This window comes from Notamacropus eugenii, chromosome 4 (assembly GCF_028372415.1).
Source record: "Notamacropus eugenii isolate mMacEug1 chromosome 4, mMacEug1.pri_v2, whole genome shotgun sequence".
Classification (NCBI taxonomy): domain Eukaryota; kingdom Metazoa; phylum Chordata; class Mammalia; order Diprotodontia; family Macropodidae; genus Notamacropus; species Notamacropus eugenii.
Window position 1 is genome coordinate 151458650 of NC_092875.1, and position 19387 is coordinate 151478036.

The window sequence follows — 19387 nt, forward strand, 5'->3', positions numbered from 1 at the left end:
CAGATTATTTCCTCCTAAACCAATGACCATTCTAGAGGCTTACAGTCTACTTGGAGATGATTTGTACAGAAATAATGTAAGATGGAGAATGACATGGGCAAAGGACAGATTCAAAAACCTTTAGGATAATTTGCAGAGGAAAAGACCCTTTCACCAGTGGGAATGGAGTTGGGGAAGGAATCAGAGAATGATTCACAGAACTGGCACCTACATTGGACCTTGAAGGAAGATTTCTTTTTTTAAAAATAGTATTTTATTTTTTTCCAATTATATGTCAAGACACTTTTTAGCATTCATTTTACAAGATTTAGAGTTCCTAATTTTTCCCTTCTTTCCACCCCTCACTCCTTTCCTGAGATGGTAAGCAATTTGATATAGGTTATATATGTACAATCATGTAAAACATATTTCCATAATAGTGACAGTTGTGAAAGAAGGAACAAACCAAATGGAAAAAAAAAAACAAGAAAAAAATAAGTGAAAAATAGTATGCTTTGATCTGCATTCAGACTCCATCAGTTCTTTCTCCAGATGTGGATAGCATTTTCCATCATAAGTCTTTGTAACTGTGTTGGATTACTGTATTGCTGAGAAGAGCTAAGTCATTCATAGATGGTCACCACACAATGCTGCTGTTCCTTACAATGTTTTCCTGGTTCTGCTCATTTCACTTTGCATCAATTCATACAGGTCTTTCAGGTTTTTCTTAAATCTGCCTGCGTACTATTTTTTATTGCACAAGAATATTCTGTTACATTCATTTACCACAACTTATTCAGCCATTCCCCAAATGATGGGCATCTCCTCAATTTCCAATTTCTTGTTACCACAAAAAGAGCTGATATAAATATTTTTGTACATGTAGGTCCTTTCTCCCCTTTCACGATCTCTTTAGGATACAGACCTAGTAGTGGTATGGTGGAGTCAAAGGGTATTTACAGTTTGGTTGCCCATAGTTTCAAATTGCTCTCCAGAATGGGTCTCACAACTCCCCCAACAGTGTCTTAGTGTCCCAATTTTCCCATATCCTCTCCAATATCCATCATTTTCCTTTTTGTGGTATTAGCCCATCTCATAAGTATGAGGTTGTACCTCAGAGTTGTTTTAATTTGCATTTTTCTAATCAAAAGCTATTTAGAACACTTCTTCCTGTGACTATAGATAGCTTTGATTTCTTCATCTGAAAACTGCCTGTTCCTGTCCTTTAACCATTTATCAACTAGGGAACAGGAAGAAGATTGCAGTAGCAAGAATGAGCTGGCAATGAATTCCAGGTACAGATATAGGAAGATGAGAGTCAGCAGGAAGAGACTGTGTAGCAGCCAATAATCCAGTTTGGCTGGTTCACAGGATATGTGAAGAAGGGTAATAGGAGAGAAAGAATTAAAAAGGAAAGGAAGATTGGGAAAAGACTGTGGAAGGTCTTAAATGCCTTAGAGACATTATAAACTATGGCCAGTTGGGAGCTTCTATGGGTTTTTAAGAAGGAAACTGACATGGCCAGACCTCTGCTTTAGATTATTATGGCAACTTCATAAAGGACAGGTTGGAGAAGGGAAGAGACTAGAGGCAGCGAGACAAGTCAGGAAACTAGCACAATGGTCCAGGACAGAAGTGACACAGACCTGCGATAGGGTGATATAAAGGGAAGCTAATCAACAGAAGGAGGGCACTAGAATTAAGGGAGATTGGGAAATACAAATCCAAGCAAATCTGAAGTTCCACCTCACAATCATCAGATTGGCAGAGTTGACCAAAAAAATGACAAATTCTGGAAGGGCTGAGAAAAAACAGTTACGTTAATATACTTGTGGCTGGAGTTATGAACTAATTTAGCTATTCTAATAAGTAACTTGGAACTACAACCCAAAAGTTGCTGAGATCTGCACTCTTTGACCCAGTAATACAATTACTAGGTCTACAACTCAAAGAGATCAAAAGAGGAAAAGGACCTTAAGTACAGAAGTATTTATAGCAGCTTTTTTGTGGTGGAAAAGAATTGGAAAATAAGGGGGCATCCTTCAATTAAGGAATGGCTGAACAAATTATGGTATATGAATATAATGGAATACTATTGTCCTGGATCAATTCAATAAACATTCAAGTACCTATTATGTACCAGGTGATGCACTAAGGGGCTGAGGATACAAAACAGCAAAAAACAGCCCCTGCCCTTAGAGAACTTACAGTCTAACAGGGGAGACAACAGGTAAACAAATTTATACAAAGCAAGCTATATACAAAATAATATATAAATATTATAACATATACAAATAATATACAAAAAACTAATTAAAAGAGGAAAAACACTAGAATTAAGAAGGATTAAGGAACATTTCCTGCAGAAAGTAGGATTTTACTTGGGACTTAAAGGAAGCCAGGGAGGTCAGTAGTCAGAACAGAGGAAGGAGAGCATTCCAGGTATGGGGGAACCTGAGAAAATGCCCAGGGTTGAGAGGTGGAATGTCTTGTTCATGGAACTGCCAGGAGACCAGCGTCACTGGATCAAGGAATATGTGTCAGGGAGTAAAGTATAAGAAGACAGGAAAGTAGGAGGGGGCTAGGTTGTGAAGGGCTTTGAATGCCAAATGGAACATTTTGTATTTGCTCCTAGAGGTAATAGGTAATACAAATGATCGTTTCAAAGAAACTTGGTTAGACTTGTGTGAACTGATGTAGAATGAAGTAAGCAGAGCCAGGTGAACAATGTACACAATAACAATAACATAAAAACAACTTGGAAAGACTTAAGAATTCTAATCAACTCAACCATGATTCCAGAGAACTCATGATGAAACACGCTACCCTTCTCCTGACAAAGGACTCAAGGTACAAAATGAGGCATTTTTTTTTACATGACCAATTCAGGAATTTGTTTGGCTAGACTGCGCATACTTGTTACAAGGGTTTTGGTTTTTTTTCCTTTTCCCCCCCAGTGGGAAGCATATATGGTAGATTGTGTTCATTGAAAAAAATTAAACCCTGATATTCACTACATATAAGTATATAAAGTTTTCTTGTTCCTTGCACCAAATGTGGACAAGAAGAAACATGCCCCAGAATTCCAAAGAACTGAATATGTAATATATCTTCCCCTGGCTCCAAGACTTCACTCTAGATATCTCTCTATATGGAACATCTCTCAGGGAGATGGAAGTATCTCTGTTATAAAGAAAAAGGAAGGAAGGAGAAGGTAAGGGAAGGAATTCTTGTTTAAATATATCTCTTACTATGGAGACCATTACATAAACTTAAGAGGAATATTCAAAGAGAAAAAAATAATTCATTTGAGTACTTCTATCTCTTCTCTATGACTCCAGTGTCAAAAGGAGGGCCAATTATTTATTCCCTGGTGTTTGCTACAACAAGCACAACGTATACTTGGTATTTGATAAAAGTGAAATCAGGGAGACCTGAGTTCAAATCCAGCCTAAGACACTTACAAGCTGTATGACCCTGGGCAAGTCACTTACCCCCATATTTATTTAAATTTCCTTATCTGTAAAATGGGGATAATGACTGCACCTATGTCCCAGGGTTGTTGTAACAATTAAATGATATAATAATTGTAAAATGCTTAGCACAGTGCCTAGCACATAATAAACACTTTATAAACATTATCTATGATAATGATGATGTGGTGTTCCAGTTCCATTTGCCAAAAAATACAAACCTTCAACCCCAAAATATTCAAGCTACACATAAGATGAAGTCAAACCAAGACACATACTTGACCCTCCAGAATAAACGCTGGGTCATCCTAGCCTGGTTTCCTAGCTTGGGGCTAACAGTTGCCATTATCAAAAAGCATTTGGAAAGAATGGATTATAAAATACACAAACGTGACCTTTCGACATTATACTCTAATCAACTGAGCTAGTTCCCGGGTCCTTCAGACAGAGCTTCTTTCTAAGGATCCTCCTTGCCTGAACCAATGTCACTTTCCATGATAGTAGATTATCTCCTCCTAAACTGATAACCATTCAAGAATTCTCACACTCCACCAACTTTTGTAGTTAGATCTTTCATGTCCTCTAGGCACCTCACTATCATCAAACAGTGCTCACTGGTAAATAACAGAACCTCAACACCAGGTAAAAGAAGGAAATTCATTGTTTGACAGAAGTCCTGACTGACTCAGGTCTAGCCACAGAGATCAAGATCAATGCCCTTACTAGGAAAATGCAATAATAAGGAAAGCAATAACGTCCTATAAGTACTTGGATTATACAGTAACAGATATACTGCTTGAGAGACTGAAGGCTCTTGGCCTTCCCTCACATAAGGCTTTGTGTCCTACAAAGCTCAAAGTGCACATAATCTCTAGAAGAGGTATTGTATTGTTTGTCTGCTCCACTGAGACAAATGCTAATTGTTCATTTTTCTTAAGAACTTTGTGTAAAAAAAAAAATGAAGTTTATGGGTCAACCAGAAATCCATCATTTATTTGGTAATAAATTTTTTGAAACTATAAATTTAAAAATGTGATCATGGCAAAATTAAAGACCTAAAAGTCTGTATAATTGAGTTACAAATATTATGAAGTATATTTTGAGGAAAGAGTTTGATGACCCACTTAATGGAACTAATCCTACCCATGAGAAAAAGGAGTAAACCATTCATCTTATAGAAGTAAAGTAAAGTATTTAAGGTCTGACAGATGTCTATTGCCCTAACGCACTCAAAAAGTTCCCTCTTCATCCAGAGTTCAATGGTAAAAGAAAACTCAATATCTGTTATTCAGGGAAATAGCCTCCTTTCCAGGATATAACTTGGTACTGTACTATATTTAGGTATTTAAGTCACATTATCATCATGCATTCAGCAAATATTTATTTTTGTATCTACTTTTGTAGATACATACAAGCCATACTGCCAGCATAAAGTTTAAATGATATGACTGACCTCCAGAACTTTACAATCTAAAGACGCGATAACATGTATACCAACAGCTAGAATAAAAAGCTGACTGTATCACATGAGTTTTTGAGTGAGTGAGTGACAGAATTCTAGAATCACGGGGTTTAGAAGGGAATAGAAGGGAAATGTAAAGATACCGTAGTAGAGGGGTTCAGCTTGAAAGGGCTTAACTGAAAGGGCCTCATTTGGGGACCTAGAGGGCCCCATGTAGCCTCGAGGCTGGAGGTTTCCCACCCTGATCTAGTACAACTTCCTAATTTTGCAGATACAAAATTTCGGCCGGACAGAATAAATGGTAGCATGGGGGATAAGCAGCAGTAGCACCAGGGCTAAACCAGGGCTAAACCAGGCCTAAGGGTTTAATAGCATTTCATTACAGCACCTGATCAAAATGATGCTTTGGGAAGGTTAATGTGCAGGAAGTGTTCAGGACAGACTGAAGGGGGAACAGTCTTAAGACAGGGAGACTAGGAAGGAGTCTCTAATAGTGAGCAATCTAGGAAAAAACAGTAGATACAAGATTAGCTGTATACACCTACGCTGATTTCAAAGCTTGACTATAAGGGGCAGCCAGTGTAGTGTAGCCTAGCATGGTGCCTGATAGAGTATCGGCACTGGAGTCAAGAATTCAAATTCAGCCTCAGACACTTGACATTTACTAGCTATGTGACCCTGGGCAAGTCACTTTACCCCAACCGCCTCACAAAAATCAAATCTCAACTAAGTAATAACCGCTTCTTTGGGTATTTGGGTCACCAGAGTCTTCCATATTCAATTCATCCTTTGTATTGCCTGCAAATTAATTTTTACTAAACCACCCTTCTGTTCCACCTGCTCAAAAACTTTGGGTGCTACCTTGTTACTTACCAAGTAGGCTACATGCCTAGCCAAATTAGATCCTTATCAAGAAATGGAACAACACAAAACAAAAAGCAATGACTATGCATTCAAATTGTAGAAATCAAACAATCTCCTCCAAATCCCAAAGTGTGTAATTTACCTGTTACAATCTTCAACGCAGCCACTGCAGTTGCCTTCCTTTAGGTAACATGCTGCTCTATTTGAGTATAAGACACTTAGTTCATCAGCATTTTCACTTCCTAAAATCACACATAAATATAGTTTAAATTAATGATCAAAACCTTTTCCTTTAGAATTAAAAGGCTCCTGTAGCTTGTGGGTTGCACTGCAGCACCACTTCTTGCTGATGCCGCAAAGTTTCCAGGGACTACCCTTTATTCCCTGTACAGCCACCATAAAATCGGTGGTCACACAATGTAAACCAGCACACGCAGCACTCCTTCAAAGCAGCGATTCAAAGAACTTCCTATTCCTTGCCAGTCATCACTCTTAAACCAGATCATGCCATCATTCTTCATTACAAAGGAATTTACAGGCGGCAAGTTCCTGTCACCCCAAGGGCTTGGGCTTCGATTTTCCACACCGGGATGGCTGCAAACCAACTTAGCAGCAGTTGTAGGTTTGCTGGTCGCGAAGTTGGGCAGCCCGCGTAACAAGTCAGACCCCGCCCCGCTCACCTGAAGCCCGGAGTCCTTCCACCGCCTGGGAGTATTTCAGCACGGCCTCCCCGAACTGCCCGCTCCGGAACAGCTCATTTCCTTGGCTTCTCAGGTCCGCGGCGGCGGGGGCCGAGCCGGGGCCGGAGACCTCCCTGGCCGCAGCGCTGCCACCCGCAGGTTCGACCCTCCCGAGATGGCCATTGACTTCCCCTCCGGGTTCGCGGGCAGCCTTCGAGTGGTGCCCCTCCGCGGCGCCCCCACGGCGCTTCTTCCCATTGGCTTTGCCAGGGAACTTCTTCTGCACATTTCCCATCTCAGGCTGGTCGCTTCTCTGCTCTCCTCCCACAGACACCCCGGTTTCTATAAGGAAGTGGATGAAGGAGGTTAGAGTTTGCATCAGCAGAAGAAACTACTGCGAACACGACAGGGGGGTGTCCCAGCCAGAGACCGGCCCTCAGGCCACGGGGCAGCCGGTGTTTGAGGGAAACTGGGACCGCAACCATGTGCCTGAAGATGCCAGACAGACGCCTAGGAAGCGCGAGCCTGCACTGCCTAAGAGGTGCCACACACGCCGGGGCGCCTTCTCTCCGCACCCCGCTCCACCCCCGTTTCTCCTCAGGGCCTCCAGGGTTGTAGGTTTGTGTCCTGGGACGTTAACTCTTTAAACACAGGAAAACTGAACGAATGAGGACGGGAATCAGTCACGAGGGTTCAGTTCTTTACTATCAACTAACTACCTGTCAAGTTACTGCTTAAACAATATATGCAACAATAATATTATTTTTCCTTTCAATAATTCATGAATTAATGTGACTCAGCTTTAACAGTAAAATGCTATTAATGACAAGGAGAACTTTTAGATAATATCAAAATTATACACATGTTCTCTATTTGTTTCCTCCATTATAGACCAGGGTCATTTGTAAAAGATGAAAATAAAATGAGGGTGAATTTTGGTTAGTGAGTTTTTTTAAAATGATTTCGTTGAAAAAAAGCACACAGTAGCTCACTGAAATTTTCAAGCGTCAAATATTTAAAACATGTACCAATACTTCTAGGCTTTTTGATGTGTCAGTAGTGGGAATGCCCTCTACTGATACAGATTAAATCCAGCCTCAATTGATAAATCTCAGACTCATCTGAGGTTCAAGGAATGACTCATGATGACCCAGGGAATGTGGATCATCCTGTCGCAGTCTAGCACTCTAACCACTGAACTACACTGGATTTCACTTTAAATGGCTCTAGGTTAGGCTTTGTGCTTCTATGGATATTCTTTTCAATTCGTTCTTCATATTTGCATTTTCCTCATATTGTGATTAAGATATAACATGTACTAATCACTTTTTAAGCATGCTGATCTTTTGTGAGTTTAGCATCATCTTATTTTTAAATTGAGTATATACAATATTTTACATCAGTGTATACTGATACAAAAACTGTAGCAGTAAGCACCTTAAATCAAAAATGTTTTCTTTCTTTTAAAAAAATAATATTTTAACAACTCCCCCCATTACATATAAAAACAATTTCTAACAGGGGTTTTTTTTTAAGTTTGAATTCCAAATTCCATCCTTCCCTCCCTCCCCGCACACTTCCCTAAGCAATCTGATATAGGTCACATATGTGTAATCATGTCAAACATATTTCCCGGTCAATCAATAAATATATTTTTTAAAGTATTAGAGGGTCTAGTTTTTCAAATATGTGTTTTCAAATTTTAAAACATGTGATCAATCTATAGTCAATAGTTGTTATATTATTGTTCCGCCTTAGGTTAGAAAATGCCCTTCTCTTGCACATTTGGCCAAATCCTATCCCCCTGTTTCATGACCTGCCTGGAGGCATGAGAGTATAACAGAAGGCCATATTGGGAATCAGAAAAGCTGTTTTCCCGTCCTAGTTCTGCAGTTACTGCTTGGGCGCTTCACTTTCCCTCGTCTCCTCCTCTATAGAATAAAGGGAATGATTAAGCAGTCACGTAAGCTCTAAATCGACAATTCTTCTCCTCATAGAAAAGTATTCAGGTCTAGAAAAGATTTCTCAACTTGCCATCAACCTAGCTGAAGAAATGTTTTGAAGGAAATATTTGAGAAATGCTAAATAAGTTAGTGATAGTAACCATAATCTATGACTATATGAAAAAAATCTCTAAATAGATTTAAAATTTAATTATTAGGCCTTAACTAAAATCAGGTGGGTGGCATAGTAGAGTAGATAGAGCAGACAGAGCAATGGATCTGAAGGAAGACTCCTCTTTCTGAGTTCAAATCTGACCTCACACCCTTGCTAGCTGTGTGACCCTGCAGAAGTCACTTAACCTAGTTTGCCTCAGTTTCCTCATCTGTCAAATGAGATAGAGAAGGAAATGGAAAACCACTCTAGTATCTTTGCCAAAAAACAGAAATAAAACCCCAAATGGGGCCATCAAGAGTTGGCCACAGCTGAAAAGTGACTGAACAACAACCCAACTTCAAAACTTCAAGGTAATGTCACACCTGGCTTATGTGATGATTGGTTTGCTTCCAAGCAAAGACATAATTTGTAATTTTGACTAGAAATATTATTCATTGTGGTTTTGGGGCAGTGAAACCAATATATAGAAGGTAGGATCGAAAGAATAAGGGTAATAAGGAAACATTTAGCATCCTGAATTGGGTTTTATTTTGTGATTAGGACTTATTCTCTTGAGAAACCAGTGAAAAGTCACTTAGTCACTCAATTTAAAAATACATCACCAAATAATGTTTCCTTTATGGTCAATCAATCAAGAAGCACTTATTAAGCACCTCCCATGTACCTGGTACTGAGGTCCAATCAAATATAAGAAGTGTATGATTTGGTCTCCCTTCTTAAAAGGGGCCTTAAATATAAGGCAGCTCTAGTATATTTAACCTGGCCTTTTCTACCCATGTATCCACCAAAACTAATAGAGTCAGGGTAGGTGAAGGCACAATTAGTACTAGTGGAAACCCAGCCTTCATGTCTTCTTTTCTATTCTACCACCCTAGTCTCTTCATGTACAGTGATGGCCTCCCAACTGGTCTTTTGGCCTCCAGTCCCTTCCCTCTCTGATATATGCTACACACCCAAGCCAAATAAAATGCCAATTCCTTGATGTCATCCTCTTGTTTAGGAAGGCCCTACCTGATGACTCTCCAGCAGTTTCAGGATAAAGTTCAAACTAATCTGCCAAGCAACCTCCCTCCCTCCCTATCTAACCTCCACACCCACCTGCTCAGCCTTCTCACTGGCCCCTTTTCTAGATCTTTGCTCTTCTTTCTCCCCTAACCTAGAATGCCTTTCCCTTGCCCCTTCACCTGTCCAAATCCTAGGCCCCTCTTGAAGAAGACCTCCCCTGACCACTCCAAGCCCATGCTGATTTTTCGCTTCCCTGTATGCTATTTACTCATCCCGGCATTTGATGAAATACTGTTCTGTGTTGTTACTTAATTGTTCTATTTCTAACAAGTCTGTAAGTTTCTGATTTTGGTCTTATAAAAATTTAGAAATTATGAGTAAAGCTCCATTCATGTGGCCCTGTTGAAGCTAAAGGAAAAATGTTTTAACCTTCTCAAGAGAATTACACTTTCTTAAGATTCAGTGTAAAGCCCTGGAGGCAAGTTTTAATACCCTCTCTTCCTAAAGAGGGATCATAAATGACCTAGTTTATGAGCTGCCATCACAAAAGAGAAACCTAAGATGTGGAAAGACTCTAGCAGGCTTAGGAAGAGATCTGGAAGTAAACAAACAACAAACACAGTGAGGGATGAATGCCAGCACCCAGAGCAGTACTAACTGAAAGGGTCAACCTTCCACAACCAACCAATCTCAAAATTGGGTGTGCAAAAACAAATGTGGATGTCAAAGAAAATCCAAGGTGATTCCCCCTCCCCCCATTTATCCGAGAAGGACCAAATTTCATACTTAATTGTTAAGCAGCTGAAGGGAAGGAAAGCGCTGTTTCCTTTTTGGTTTTATACCCTCAGCCCCTAGCACACTGCTCACCACGCAGCAGGGGCTTGACTGACCCACAGGTTCCCCCCAGCACCCTAGTGCTCCTAAACACTGCTACAGGAATGGAAAGCTTCTAGTCTTTCAGATGTATCTGCCCCTCAGCTTGATTTCATCCAGCGTGTATCAAGTTCTCTAGAATCAACATCTTTTCATTTCTTTTGACTCATGCAGAAATGACCAAAAACTGCTACATGCCATGAGAGTCCATGTCACTAACAAGGGGAATTCTCAGAGCTTAAGGGACACTCTCAGAATTAGAAAAGACACCAGCTGGAGGGTGGGAAGTTCTTTCTCATCTTCAGACAGCCCAGGCTGACTGAGGAGGAAGAGATGTGTGTGTAACTACTGTTCCAGTATGTACCAGGAGGGTTTAAGCTGCTGGGAGATGAAAGATGAGTGGAACTGAGAAATGAAAGACCAAACTCAGCATGGGCAGGGATAAGGGATGAGAATGGAGGCTGCATAGAGTGAGGTCCCAAATGTGAGAAGATACTGGCCCCCTCACTCTATGCAACCTCCAATCTCATCCCTATATAGTGATTTAAGATTTACCAAGACTTTCCCCATCACAGCCTTGTTTAGTAGTATTACCCTCATGTTCCTGAGGCCCACTGGATCAGGGTCACATATGCGTCAGATCCAGGTTTTGAACCCAGTTCATTGGCGTACAGTGGAAGCAGCACAGCTTTCAGAGTCCAGGGAGATGGACTGCTTCTTACTTGCTGTATAACCTTGGGTAAGTCATTTAAATTCTCCCTGACAGCTCTGTATCTGGGATTCTATGCTCCTCTACATTCAAGTCAAGGTTATTTTTCTTTCACTGCCTCTCTTTGGGATCCCTAATTTATGTTTTTGGAAATAGAACTTTCTCCACATTGCTTCTCTTTGAGATCTTTTATTTTTGAAAGCAAAACTTTTTAAAGAGGCAAAAAATACTATATCTTCATTGATTCACCCAGTTTAAGAATATATATGAGGCTATCCACACAATTTTTTTCATTTTCTAGTCAATTCCTCTATTTGCCACTGAGCAAATGTACATAAAACACTCATTTAAAACTGGAATTTTTGTTTTACTTGCAAATTATGATGTTAAAATGGTCCACTCAGTTTCATTTAAAAGATCTGATGTTCAGGAATGAAAGCAAGTAATTGAAAGAAGAACAAAAGTGGGGAGGTTTGGAAGAATTGGAAAAAAGTTTTAAAAAAGTAATAACTTGGAGAGTGACCTGAAAAGTAATTTTCAGAACAAAAAGTATGGCTGAAAACATGGGGACACCTGTGCCTTTTTCCCTACACACTGAAAAATCTAGCCAGCCTAAATTCTTTAAATGGTATTTTTCCTCATAGAACAATTGAAGAAATGATATTTTACTCTTATCTCCACTGCCATTTTCATGTTCTCCACTTCTTTTTCCGTCTTCATCCTCTGAATCCTCTATTTCCTTTATAACCATTCTCTTCCCTTTGGTTTTGGGAGCAGATTCAAGTTGAGACTTGTTCAGGTCTTTTTCAACTTCTGACAAGATTTTCTGTAATGTGATCTTCATGTTAGGAAAATGTTTTACAGTGATAAAAAAAGCATTTTCAAGTTTTAAATGTCAATAAAGAGAATCCCATTAAGCCCAGGAAGTAGTATCAGAGAATCTTACAGTATCATCAACTCCAAAGCCCTCCATGAAGCATCAATCCTTTCCTTGACATCTTTGCCAAGTGATCAGCCAGCCAGTTTTTATTTAAATACTTTTAATGTCAAGGAGCTCACTCCTTGACAGAGAAGGCTATCCTACTTAGGTACAGTTTAAACTGCAAGAAAGTTATTTTGAGCCAAAAGTTTGCCTCTCTTTAACTTCTGCCCATTGGGTCCTGATTATGACCTATGGAGCAACAAAGAATGAATGTGAAAAAAAGAAAAGAGAACAAGGGCACAAAGATTCAAAGCTACTTCCTGCTCCACATGACAGCCCTCCAAGTATTGAAAAACAGCCATCATATTCCTTTAAGTCTTTTTTTACAAGTTAAAAATACTTAAGCTTCCTCACTCTTTGTCCAACATAATTACCAGATGCTAAGCCATGCCCATAACCCTCCTCTAGACTCTATCCACTCCATCAATGTTTCGTTTAGAATTGGCACCTGGAACTGAATCCCATGTTCCAGATGTTATATGCTCTGTGCAAAGCACAGGTACTCTGGACAGTGTACATGAACATGTGCATAGTATGGCTGGAACCAACTTTACAATAATGCTAATGGTTTAGGGGGGGTCTGATTTCATTGGCATAAGGATTTCCCAGTGAGGAAATACCCCTCCTCCCCAATTTTGCCTTTGGCAACCCATAGTCTCTGAGAATAACCTGGTGGTGGTGGTGGGAACTGAGAGATTAAGTGCTTTGTTGATGATCATGTAGTCAGTATGTCTAAGAGGCGGAACCTGAACCCAGGTCTTTCTGATTCCAAGACTGGTTAGCTACATACCACACCATGTTCTCTTACTATAAGAACATCATTAATACGTTATAAATATAACTTCACAGAATCTTGATGTAAAATTTCTAGCTATTCAACCAATCAAGTGGTCTGTAAAAATGAGTTTGCTATTAATAAACCCAAATAGAGTTACCTCCTATGGGGATCATCTGCTTACCATCCTCTTTAATGGTGTTTTACCTAACATCTTAATATAAAATTTTTCTAACTCAAATTAATGATATTGTGTGGGGGTATTCCTCTACTTCTCTTAATATAGTCTACTCTTTTAAGCTAGATGGCTCAGTGGATATAGAGTGCTAGGCCTGGAGTCAAGAAGACCTGAACTCATATCCAGCCTCAGACACTTACTAGCTATGTGATCCTGGGCAAGTCACTTAACCTTTGTTTGCCTTAATTTACTGGAGAAGTAAATGGCAAACCACTCCAGTATCTTTGCCAAAGAAACCCCATGGACAGTATTGGTGTGCTATGGTCCATGGGGGCATGAAAAATTGGGCATGACTGAACAACAATAATATTTTATTAGCCCTTTTAGCAACTGCGTCATTTTTTTACTCATGTGGAGCTTAAAACTATTCAAAACTACTGGGAGGCATTTTTATTTCAACTGCTTGTTCTGATAGGTTTTCATCATCTTGTACTATTATAGCTTAATTTTTAACCTAAGTGTCAAACTTTACATTTTTCATATTATTAGTTTGGATTCATTGTTATAGCCCATTAAGATTTTAATTTCTGATTCTGCCACATCCAATTTATTACTTTCCTTCCAGCCTCTATATAATCTAAAAATTTGTGATTTTCTTCTATTTTAAGTAGCTGAAGTAAATATTGAATGGGACAATTAGTCAGTCAACAGACATTTATTAGGAGCTTACTCTGTGGCCAGGGACTACTATGCTAAGTACTGACAGGGAGCAGGACCAAGGACAGAGCTGGACAAGGGACAGTTTCCTGATACCAGACTTCCTGTCTTCCCCCCAAAAATCCTAGGAGTACAGAATTATAGCAACTTGAGTAGATAATCATCTAGTTCTACCTCACTCAAACAAGGAAACAGACCCAGGGAGATCAGCTTACTTGTACATGGAACCACAGCCAGTGTTAAAGCCAGGACTAGAAACTAGGTCTCTTCAGCTTTGGTCCATTTAGTTTTCCTTATAATTAACTACACTGAAGGATCATAGGATTCTATATTTGAAGTTACAAGAGACTTCAGATGCCACATGTCCAATCTTCTCATTTTACAGATGAAAACTAAGGTACAGAGAAAGTAAGTGACTTGCCCAGAATCACACAGCTAATAAGTGTCTCAGGTTGGAATGGGATTGGAACCCATCTTTTCTTAACTCAAAGTCCAGTGCTCCATTCAGAATATCACTAGGAGTTTTGATTGGGGATTAAGAAAATGGGTAATTTGCAGGCATTGGGTTCTTTGGCAGATTAAGTAGGCTACAGTGCAACTGAGCATCTAGGAAACTTGGGTGGAGGGTAACCAGAATATGAGGGAAGAGCACAAAAAAAGAAGTTTAATAATTATTAAGAAAAATTTAATCTCTTTCATACTTCTTAGCTCTGCAACCCAGGGTGCTTAAATTGTCTGCCTCAGTTTCCTCAAATGGGGAAAATAATAGCCCCTACCTCCCATTGTTGTTGTGAAGATCAATGAAATAATACTTGTGAAGCACTTAGCACAGTGCCTAGCACATAGTAGGCACTTAATAAACACTTGTGCCCTTCCATCTACTATGCCAGTCTATCATTGGTCTTGGGGGTATGAGATAGGATGGCCTCTTCTTTAGGATTTTTTTGCATAAGAACTTGGGTAAAGAAAGGCAAAATATAGGGGTTAGGCATGATTCACCCATTTACATTAAAACGGAGGTTTGTTCTAAAACGGTATTACCTATGTCAAGAAAGAGAAAATACAAAGCCCCACTCTTTCTGCCACTACAGTGACTACCAAGTTTCTCTCAATGTAACATTCTTTATGTATGAAGTTCCTTTTACTTTGTGAGAATGAGAGTTAACTTCACAGAATCACAGAATCTCAGAGAAGGAATCTCATAGGTCTTCTGTATCAATCAATGAATGAACATTTATTAAGCAACTACTATGTGCCCTCAGGCACTGTGCTAAGGGCTGGAGATACATAAAGAGGCTTTTAAAAACACAGCCCCTGCCCAAAAGGAGTTTGCAGTCTAATGGAATGAGAAACCCCTCTACACCTGTTCTGACTTGGGCTTCATTAAGACTAATACCTTTCTAATTTAGGAATGAAATTATATATTCAGAAGTCATTCAATAGTTAGCGAAAGGAGATCTGCTTCTCCATAGCAGGAGAGTGATATTCAACAAGGATATGCTTTGAGGGCACTCCTGGTCAACTGAACCAAGCTCCCCTCCCTCAGAATTGCCCAGAATTGGCCTGCCAGCCAAGCAGCAGCTTGTTCCTGGAGTTCCTTGTGGCTGTTTTGTCTTTAAGTGATTATAGGAAGTGATGTCAACAGCCTACCTAGGCTTTTAGTCCCTTGAGCTAAGTCAGTCTTGAGGATGATTTCACTGCCTTTTAAACTAGCCTGTCTTATATGGGATAACTAGCCTATTCTCAGCCTGACAAGCTGTCATTTAGCATTTGCTCTGAAGATGTCCACTGAGCGGAAATCCACACTCTCCATCATGGTCCATTCTCCTTTGAGATCACTACAATCATCACGAATTTTCCTTTTGCATTGAACCAAAATTGGTCTCTGCAAATTCCACCTATTGCTTTTAATTTTGTCCTCTGGGACTAAGCAGAATAAGTCTTCCTTCTTCCAGAAAGTCATTCAAATACTTAAAGAAAGCTATCCTGTCCCTTCTAAGTAGTATCTAGGCTAAACACTTCCAGCTCCTTCAACCATTCTTCCTACGTCCCCCTTATTATCCTGACTGTTTTGCAGACGCTGCCCAGATGATCAAAGTCCTCCCTAAAACGTAGATCTAGTATTGAGGACAATATTCCACATGTGGTTGCCCAAGACGGAACAGAGCAGAGCTGGAACTAGTTGTACTGTCCTTCCTCCCCTCATAGCTGTACCCCTGAGTCACTTCACTGGAGGTCTTATTTCAAGATGACATCAGACCATTAATGGATTTGGTCATTTAAGAGGTTCTGAACCCATACAATTCCACTAAGTACACATGGGGAAAATGCTGTACCTGTAAGAAAACTAGTTGGTTTTTTTTAGTAATGTATTTGGTAAAGTCTAACATGCTTTTCTTATGGAAAAGCTGGAGAGATGGAATAGTGGATGGAGGGTGTACTTGGAGTCAAGAACAGCTGGATCCAAATTCTGCATCAGCTGTTTACCAGCTGTGTGACCCTAGACAAGTCATCCAAAGTCTCTGATCCTCAGCTTCCTCATTTGTAAAATGAAAATTATACCTGTAGTACTTCCCTCACAGGGTTACTGTGGCAATCAAATAGGATAATGTATACTACATAATGATAATGTATTATGCATATTTTGTAAACCACAGATACTCAACTACAAAAATGCCAGCTTTTGTTATTATTCTTGAGAAATAATTAACTAAACTTTAGGTAAACTATAGGATTTCCTTGATCTAAGAATCCAGCAATGTGGTCAAAAAATGAAGTAAGATCACTCTGACAAAACAATAATAATAACAACAGACATTTATCTAGGGTTTCAGAGTTTTTGGAAAACTCTTTACAAATACTACCTCATTTTATCCTTACAGCAATCCTGGGAAATAGGTGCAATTGTTATCTCCATTTTGAAGATGAGAAAACTGAGGCAGACAGAGGTTGTGTCTTGCATGGGGTCACACAGCCAGTGAGTGTTTGAGGTTAAAACTGAAACAGGCCTCCTTGACTCAAGTCCAGCGCTCTATCCACTGCACTCTCTAGCTACCTTCTTTTCAGTGGAATCATGCTTCCTTTTTTCAACCACGGCTTCAGTTCCTAGTTTTTCACTAATTATTCCTTCATAATATGTTCTACAATTTTGCAAGGGATCAAAGTCAAGCTTGCTGGCATGTACAGATTTCACACTCTTCCCTTTTGTGAAAATTAGGAAAATATTTGCCCTTCTCTAATCATGTGCTATCCATCCCATCCTGCATGAGCTTTCCCAAATCACTCACAGTGTCTCAGCAATCACACCCATGCCACTTGATGGGAATTCCCCAAGGACAGTTAGCTGCTCTCTTACCATCTCCCTATTTATCTTTAGCATCAACTCCTCATAAATTATTTCTACTCTAGCCTTTCCAGGCCAATGACCATTCTATCTGTGGAGAAAATGGGAAGTGATGTAACAAGTGAACAGTTCTGCCTCCCTTGTTAACAATGACCATCACCCTGTCTACCCCTAAGTAGCAGTCCCATCCTTCATTTGATCCTCCTCTTTTCTACCATTATAGCAAAAGATGAATAAACAAAAATCCTATAGGTGTGGTTGTTAAATTTTCCTTGCCACCTCAACTCATTGACCACTCTTACAGACATGTTTTTAGATTGATAAATCTAAAATTTACTCTTGCTTCCATATTCTCTGGTATATGTCAGGGAATGACATATTCTCTAAGTCTTTTTTACAATCTAAGTTGGTCTAATGAGCTTCTGGTGTGTCCAAATATCTCTCTTTCTCTCTGTCTCTGTTTCTGTCTCTGCCTCTCTTTCCCTCCTAGGCTGACATGCCTGTAGAATTTCAGTCCATGGGGTTTTACCTGCTGTTTCTGTGGATACTCTGAAATCTACTCTATTCAAATATAGGATGAATGTCAGACTATGCGTATCTTTCCATTTCCTTTTCTATCAAGAATTCTAAGATTCCCATCATTTCTACTGAAGCTCCCTCCTTGTTGGTGAGAATCAGATCTGAAATATAAGCTCCTCATGTTGGTCTCTTTACCTTTTGAAGGTTGAAATGATCAGTAAGACAACTCAAGAAATTGTGTGACATTGGGCTCATTTATTTCTTCATAGTAACCTGGACCTCATGTTATTGAGATAGCTATGAGAAGCAGCAGAAGACCTGTTCTGGCCTTGGATGTTCACTAGTTGTCTGATCCTGGGCAAGTCACTTAACCTGTGTTGGCTCAGTTTTCTCAACTATAAAATGGGGATAAGAAGAACAGCATCTAACTTGCAGGGTTGTTTTGATTAGATAAGATAATATTTCTAAAGCACTTAACACTGTCCCTGACATGAAGCAGAAATTTTATAACTGCTTATTCCTTTCTCCTTCCCCTTTCATTATTGTGATACCACATGCCACCAGGACTGAAAGGAAGCTCACTTCCTCAAAGTGGCTCACTTTCCAGCCTAGAGGTATAGCCCATCAGCCCCACTGTAATGAAGGTGGGGATAATAATGCTGGTAACAAATAGACCCTCATTCAGACAGTTAGGAGACAAGGCAATGCTGTAATGTGATGCCACATAATTAGACAATGCAGGCAGTAAGCCCTTTTGTTTTCATCACAGAATCGGCCTGCCTTTGCTCTATCTGGGCCATGTGGTTTCTTCCATCGATGACTCCAAAGTCACATCAGCTTCTCTTTAAAAGACTGAACCACCACAGGAAACAAAGTCAATATTATCCTTCTGCAATAATCAGGAATCATTTCTGTGTCTGTTCACAAACTCAATATCTATTTTCATTAAGACATGAGAGGTCCCTTCAGTAAAATGCTGTGAGTTTTCCTGAAAAACTTCTGTACTAGCCTAAGTACATCTGAAGGCCAAACCCAACTTTACAAAGGTCATTTTCCAAGGGAACATCACTTTTTTTGACCCTCTTTAATGCAGAGATTTGCCCCAGTGTGCTCATCAAATCACAGGCAATAGTACTAGAAGCAGGAACATAAGAGAGGTCTTGTTGCTCTTCTACAAATTGAATCGGGATCTCAATGCAGAAGTCCAGGCTGATGGGCTTAGGGCTCCATTTAGAACTCTGTGTGTGGCTCCTAGGAGCCATCTTCATTCCTTCAGAGTGTGGCTGGGTTTTTCAACCGAGTTTTCTGATGAATTAAACTATAAAGAAACAAACTGCAGTGTTGGAACATTCTGACTTCTAACTGCGTTGATGATGCTGGGAGGATCCCCAGCTAATATCTGCTTAGCAGGTCTAACTCTCCTGGTTCCAAGTCAAACCAAGGCCATTCCTTGTACTCACCTGACACTTTTACCAATTCTGCCAAAACAGTTTTCTCTGACATCATTTTCAGAAAGCTGATGTTATAATATGATTTATATGGAAGTTAAGTGGCAAAGTGGATAGAGCACTGGACTTGGAGTCAGAAAGACCTGAATTCAAATTCAGCTTCAGAAACTTAGCTGGATGACCCTGGGCAAGTCACCTAACTTCTGTCTGGCTCAGTTTTCTCAACTGTAAAAGAAGGGTAAACATAGCAACTGTCTCCCAG

General features: G+C 39.8%; 1 protein-coding gene across 2 annotated transcripts in view; it reads right to left on the minus strand.

Annotated features, from left to right (window-relative positions):
* Nucleotides 1-19387, minus strand: part of SPAG1 (sperm associated antigen 1) — a 78807-nt gene that overhangs the window by 19266 nt on the left and 40154 nt on the right. For both annotated transcript variants that reach the window (XM_072603396.1, XM_072603395.1), the window contains exons 10-12: nucleotides 11833-11989; nucleotides 6459-6800; nucleotides 5921-6020 (exon numbers count right to left, since the gene is read on the minus strand). In XM_072603396.1, coding sequence (XP_072459497.1) covers nucleotides 5921-6020; nucleotides 6459-6800; nucleotides 11833-11989 — 599 coding nt within the window. The remainder of the gene's footprint in view (nucleotides 1-5920; nucleotides 6021-6458; nucleotides 6801-11832; nucleotides 11990-19387) is intronic.